This window comes from Podarcis vaucheri (assembly GCF_965113315.1).
Source record: "Podarcis vaucheri genome assembly, chromosome: 1".
NCBI lineage: Eukaryota > Metazoa > Chordata > Lepidosauria > Squamata > Lacertidae > Podarcis > Podarcis vaucheri.
The window spans coordinates 84724301-84730334 of record NC_138759.1 but is presented as its reverse complement, the minus strand read 5'-3'; the positions used below and the strand labels follow the sequence as shown (position 1 = coordinate 84730334).

The following is a 6034-nucleotide window of genomic DNA, read 5'->3' as shown; positions in this document are numbered from 1 at the left end:
CCCCAACAGCAAGAGGTCCAGCAGAGTGAGAATGAGAAAGACCAGCTGCCACAACAGAAGGAGGAAGAACATTTTTTATTAGAAAATGCATTTACTCACATATATTTGTGCAAGGCATTCCCATTTCCTAGGGTGTAAGATTCCACTGAAGCAAGAACTTGCCTCTAAATATGTTCTGCTTAGAACAGAACAGTATAAGTGATTTAAAAATAAAATAAAATCTGACTTCAGATTTTTGGCAACATAGGCCAATTGTTTGCCAGCTCCACATGTCTGCCCTGCTCTACTCGGAAGAGCCTTCCAGCTCACTTATCACATCCTTACTTACCTACTGTATTTCAAAATCTCCAAGCTAAGTTAGGGTGCTTCAAGGCAGTGGAGTGTTGCCCATTAGGGAGAATGGGGCATTGCCCCACCAACTTCAGTCTGCCCTCAACCAGTCTCCCACCTGCCTACCTTCTTACAACCAGTCCAGGGAGTGCTCCTAGCAGCCAGCTTCCCCCTTCTTAGACTCAATGTTGCCCTTGTAGGACTCAGCAGGAAGGAGGATGTAGTCAAAACTAAAATGAGCTGCCTTCGCCTATCAAAGGCTCTGGCTCCACTTACTGCTTCCTCTGCCTTCTGTCCCAAGAGTTCCAGTGGCCAGTGGCCATCTCTGCTTCCAGTTCCAGACATGGACAATTAGCAGCACTCAGTCCTCACTGCTGTGTTTTAAGGTGGAAGTGGAGTAGCTGCTCAGAGAGTGTTAGAAATCTGGAAACAGAGGCAGTCCCCCCCCCACCTTTCCTCAACCCCAAATGTTTCAGGTGGGGGGAGATTTTCATTCCCTTTCCTCACAGACTCATGATTATGATGTTTTCTCCCCTCCCTCCAATTTGGGGTCAGAGAGAGACAAGAAATACCTGCAAGGCAGTTCAATTTGGAAAGGGAAGAATTAAAATGCCAAGTTGATTTTTGAGATCCAAACCATCAAGAAGGAAGTGGTTACAGCACAGACTGTACAGCCCATCACCAGCGTACAAATTGTAGAGCTGCTCCATTGGTTTTTTTAGCTTGGAGAAGGAGGCAGGGAAGGAAGATGAACAGGGGAAACATGGGAGGACGTTTTGATTACAAATGGCATGTACATGTCCTGTAAAAAATGGGTGACAAAGTGTTCTATGAGAGAGCTGCCTTGGACAAACTAAAGAAAGTCATTTGTGTCTCTCCCCAGGAATGTTTAGAGCAGGGGGCGGTGTTAAAGTGAAAAGCAAAACTGTAAGAAAGCAAGAAAGGTCATCCAAACCCCAGCGAATGCAAGGCGAAAGCACAACGTTTCACTTCTAAGAGCAGAGTCCAAACCAAAGTCTCTCCTCCCCAAGGCCGAAGTCTCCTCCCGCTAAGATGCAGAATTAGTGTCATGAGCCAGAGCAATGCAGGATCCCACCGCGTACATTCCTTTATTGAGAATGCAATGGTGGGGACAGCTTCCGTGGTCCCACTTGCATTTCATCCCACTGGGACTGTGCCTATGTGGAAGGTTCCCCAGCCAGCCAGCGAGGCAGGCAGTGGTTCAGGAGGGCAGCAGGTCACTCGCATGGCCGCTGCTCACTGAATTTGCTGGTCTGCTCTTCAGCTTTGGACAAAAAGCGCTCATGGTCCTGGATAAACTCGTCAGCCAAGTCAGCGCGCAATGGGTGGTCTGGGTCAGGTTTATTCACCAGCACTATCAGTTCCGCAATCACTGTGGGTCAGAAAAAGGTAGGAGGGTCAGAAAAGAGCATAATGTATGTAATAACTTCAAGGAGAGAGAGCGCAGCAGAATGGACAGGTGAGCCGTGGCCATCCAACAGCCAGTTGGCTCTCCCTGTGCACTGACACACACAGCTTTCTTGGTCCTACCTTGGTCTGCCTTGGTGGAAGGTCTCCAGTTCTCGTTGCTGACAATCGGCAAGCACACCTGGCCCTTCTCATCCACGTTGGGGTGGTAGATCGGAGTCTTGAAAGTGACCTTGGGAGGCTTGAGGGGGTACTCGCTTGGAAAGCTGATCTCAATCCGGAAGGCGCCTTTGTTGTATGGGGGCTCATCCTGAGCACAAGGACAGGAAAGGGCAGTAGTCACCTCACAGTGCGGCTAGCAAATGGTGCTTCCCTGTACAGTGGTGCCCCGCAAGACAAATGCCTCGCAAGACGAAAAACTCGCTAGACGAAAGTGTTTTTTGGTTTTGTGTTGCTTCGCTAGACGACTTTCCCTATGGGCTTGCTTTGCAAGACGAAAACGTCTTGTGCTTTTTTTTTTAAAGCCGCTTGAAGAGGCGCAGTTGCGACGGACCGTGCTTCGCAAGACGAAAAACATCGCAAGACGAAAAGACTCGCAGAATGAATTCTTTTCGTCTTGCGAGGCACCACTGTATGTGGGCTGTGGGGATCTAAAAAAATAAAAGCCCAGATTCAAACAGACCTTTTCTGCTACCTCAAGGCGAGTGAAAAATCTGGACCCTCCTCTGTAAAATAAAATGATATGGTGTTGCCTTTTAACGATGCCCATTTACATTGCCTGAGGCAGTCACTTCACCCTACCCCAAAGGCCAAGCTCTTCTCTCTATGAGCCATTGGTGTTGCCTTTGAGGCTATTCAGGCCCAGCCATTTGCTTGCCTTCCCTAAACTCACCGGCACTAGAAGTCCCTTCCACAGCAGGACATTGTTCACATCTACTTCAACATCCCGAAGGCAGCGGAACCCGGACGTTTTAATTCTGTTCAGCTCCTGAAAAAGCAAAAAGATGGTTCCAGGCCTAGTGGTGCCAATTGCCCAGCAAAGCATGGTCATCCTGTTGGACCAGGGGACCTCAAACTTTTCACCTCCAGCAAGGACCACTTGCCTGAAAATTACTGAGGCCCACCAGCCACAAAAGGGAGGCAGAGTTTAGCATAATCCACTGGCATTTACTGACATCATTTTCTACAGGTATATAATGCATCTTTGTAAATTAGTCCATTCCTTCCTCGTCTTTTCACGTATAGCAAGGAGCAGCAGAGCTCGGCTTTCCTCAAGCTAAGTACAGACATTTACCCAGAAGGTATTCTGACAGCCTCCCACTTCTAGGAAGAATTTGCACTAAGTGGAAATGACTTTTTCTTTTAGATTTTTCATATCCCATCCTCACGTGTCTCAAAGTATTTTTCCCATCTCCGATCCTCTGCCACCAATTTCTTTCATCTCTCCTTCCTGGGCAAACCATGCTGCCAATGTCTGCATAAAACTACTGAACACCTTCATTTCGGTCCACTAATATCAGTGGCGTAGCGTGGGGGGTGCAGGGGGGGCCGGCCGCACCGGGCGCAACATCTGGGGGTTAGGGTTAGGGGGCGCAAATCCACGGGTTAGGGGGCGCAAATCCATGGGTTAGGGGGCGCAAATCCATGGGTTAGGGGGCGCAAATTACTTGCCTTGCCCCGGGTGCTGACAACCCACGCTACGCCACTGACTAATATAGCCTTGCCATACCATGGAGGACTTGGCAGCAAGAACAAGTGAGACCCTCACCCTCCATTTCCACATTTCAGGTTTCCCAAATGCTTGACACAGGATCTGTGTTTGTGTCATTTGCTTCCTGTAAATCAGTTATATCTGCCACCTTTATTTTTGTCTCTCTTCCCCTCACTCAAACAAGTCACAAGCTGCCTTCAAAAAAGATAGCAAAATACTAATCTTGGGTATCAGTACGTTTCTAAAAGTGAGAAAGATCTTTCCTAACTTGGTCCCAGCTGTGCCTTGGCCTGCCCTCTCTTCCTTGCCTCTAAGTTTCAATTCATTGACAGAAACATCCTCAAGAAGTTGAGATCATAACAGCAGGCATACAGTATCTCCTTTCTCAAACTTTATGGCTTTTCTCATCCACAGGACAATTGACATGCTGCCAACAGCATTATAATTTGCGCAATTTCCTTGCTCTTTCCAAGCTTAACAGTAACAGAAACTGAAAGCTATTTTTCCACTGCAACTGAACTGGCAGCTACACAACCTCCCTCCTTCAGACATTTCCCCTTCAAACCAGTATTTCAGCTTCAGTCTGTTTGAAAATTGTAGTCAACATTCCCCCTGCTAAAATAATAATAATAATAATAATAATAATAATAATAATAATAATAATAATAGCAATACTAATACTAATACTAATCACCACCATCCTGGGAACAGCAGTTTAGTCTTCAGATACACAGTTCCCAGCACTTTCACTAATCTGTTCCACAATGAATTCAGAACTGCCCCTTAATAGCAAATGTTATCCAAGAAAGTTGCACTTAAGGGTTTGCTGTCTGTTGCCCACCTCACCAGTTATTTATTTTTTACAAGTCTCTCTAAACTTGGATTTTGATCGTTTTAAAAGTGAGAGATGGACAGGTTGCACCCCCCTCCCAAAAGCACGTTATTACATATGCATTTCTATATGTTCAGGTATGCATATCTCCACCTTCCCCACCCCGGCGAGGGCTTCCGTGCTCTGGGCAGCGGCGCGGCAGGCAGGCAGACATTCGAGCGCTATAGCCTTGGCTCAGCCTAGCGGTGCCGCTACGAGAAACGCTTCGCCCGTCACCTGGCCAGCTGTGGAGGGTCCATGAAACCTTTCCCGGCAGAAAAGAGGCGACCCGATCCTAAGACGGGAACCGTCGCTGGATCGAAGCGCCCCCCTTACAATAAAGAGGCGGCAAGACTAGGGCAAGTGTCCCTCCCTCCCCTCGAAGATCCCACCTTCACAAGCCCGCCTGGCCCGCCTCTCAGCCCTTCCTAAGCAGCAGATCTCCAGAGCAGCTGCGCGGGACCGAGAAGGTCGGGGATCTGCCGCGCCGCCCCCCGCGCCTACCTTCGCCACTCGGCGGGGCGCCGCCGCCATCTTCGCTTGAAGCGGCTTCCGAGTCTCCTGCTGCTGCTGCTTCTCGGTGCGCCGGGTGGTTGGCTGCAAGTTGCGCTATTGCTCCGCCTCGGAGAGAGAGCCGCGAGATGCGAGGAGAGGGTTTTCCTTTCGGAAGAGCGGGCAAAAGCTCTCTCCGGGTTGTTGTTTAGTCGTTTAGTCGTGTCCGACTCCTCGTGACCCCATGGACCAGAGCACGCCAGGCACCTCTGTCCTCCACTGCCTCCCGCAGTTTGATCAAACTCATGCTAGCAGCTTCAAGAACACCATCCAACCATCTCATTCTCTGTCGTCCCCTTCTCCTTGTGCCCTCCATCTTTCCCAACATCAGGGTCTTTTCCAGGGAGTCCTCTCTTCTCATGAGGTGGCCAAAGTATTGGAGCCTCAGCTTCACGATCTGTCCTTCCAGTGAGCACTCAGGGCTGATTTCCTTCAGAATGGAGAGGTTTGATCTTCTTGCAGTCCATGGGACTCTCAAGAGTCTCCTCCAGCACCATAATTCAAAAGCATCAATTCTTCGGCGATCAGCCTTCTTTATGGTCCAGCTCTCACTTCCATACATCACTACTGGGAAAACCATGGCTTTTACTATACGGACCTTTGTTGGCAAGGTGATGTCTCTGCTTTTTAAGATGTTGTCTAGGTTTGCCATCGCCTTTCTCCCAAGGAGCAGGCGTCTTTTAATTTCGTGACTGCTGTCACCATCTGCAGTGATCATGGAGCCCAAGAAAGTAAAATCTCTCACTGCCTCCATTTCTTCCCCATCTATTTGCCAGGAGGTGATGGGCCCAGTGGCCATGATCTTCGTTTTTTTGATGTTGAGCTTCAGACCATATTTTGCGCTCTCCTCTTTCACCCTCATTAAAAGGTTCTTTAATTCCTCTTCACTTTCTGCCATCAAGGTTGTGTCATCTGCATATCTGAGGTTGTTGATATTTCTTCCGGCAATCTTAATTCCTGCTTGGGATTCATCCAGCCCAGCCTTTCGCATGATGAATTCTGCATATAAGTTAAATAAGCAGGGAGACAATATACAGCCTTGCCGTACTCCTTTCCCAATTTGGAACCAATCAGTTGTTCCATATCCAGTTCTAACTGTAGCTTCTTGTCCCACATAGAGATTTCGCAGGAGACAGATGAGG

The 6034-nt window shown here is 48.5% G+C and overlaps 1 protein-coding gene across 1 annotated transcript; it reads right to left on the bottom strand.

Moving 5' to 3' along the window:
• Positions 1-56: 56 nt before the first annotated feature.
• Positions 57-5029, bottom strand: UBE2L6 (ubiquitin conjugating enzyme E2 L6). The gene is made up of 4 exons (XM_082231298.1): positions 4845-5029; positions 2651-2746; positions 1882-2068; positions 57-1723 (listed from the first exon to the last, which is right to left on the bottom strand). Exons 1-4 carry the CDS (start codon positions 4872-4874, stop codon positions 1569-1571), a joined length of 468 nt encoding a protein of 155 aa, XP_082087424.1. The 5' UTR covers positions 4875-5029; the 3' UTR covers positions 57-1568.
• Positions 5030-6034: the final 1005 nt, after the last annotated feature.

Coding starts and splice junctions, on each gene's coding strand:
- UBE2L6 (XM_082231298.1), bottom strand. CDS start 4,874: ATGGCGGCGGCGCCCCGCCGAGTGGCGAAG. Junction 2,747..4,844: donor CGCCCCGCCGAGTGGCGAAG/GTAGGCGCGGGG, acceptor TTGCTTTTTCAG/GAGCTGAACAGAATTAAAAC. Junction 1,724..1,881: donor TTCCACCAAGGCAGACCAAG/GTAGGACCAAGA, acceptor TCTGACCCACAG/TGATTGCGGAACTGATAGTG.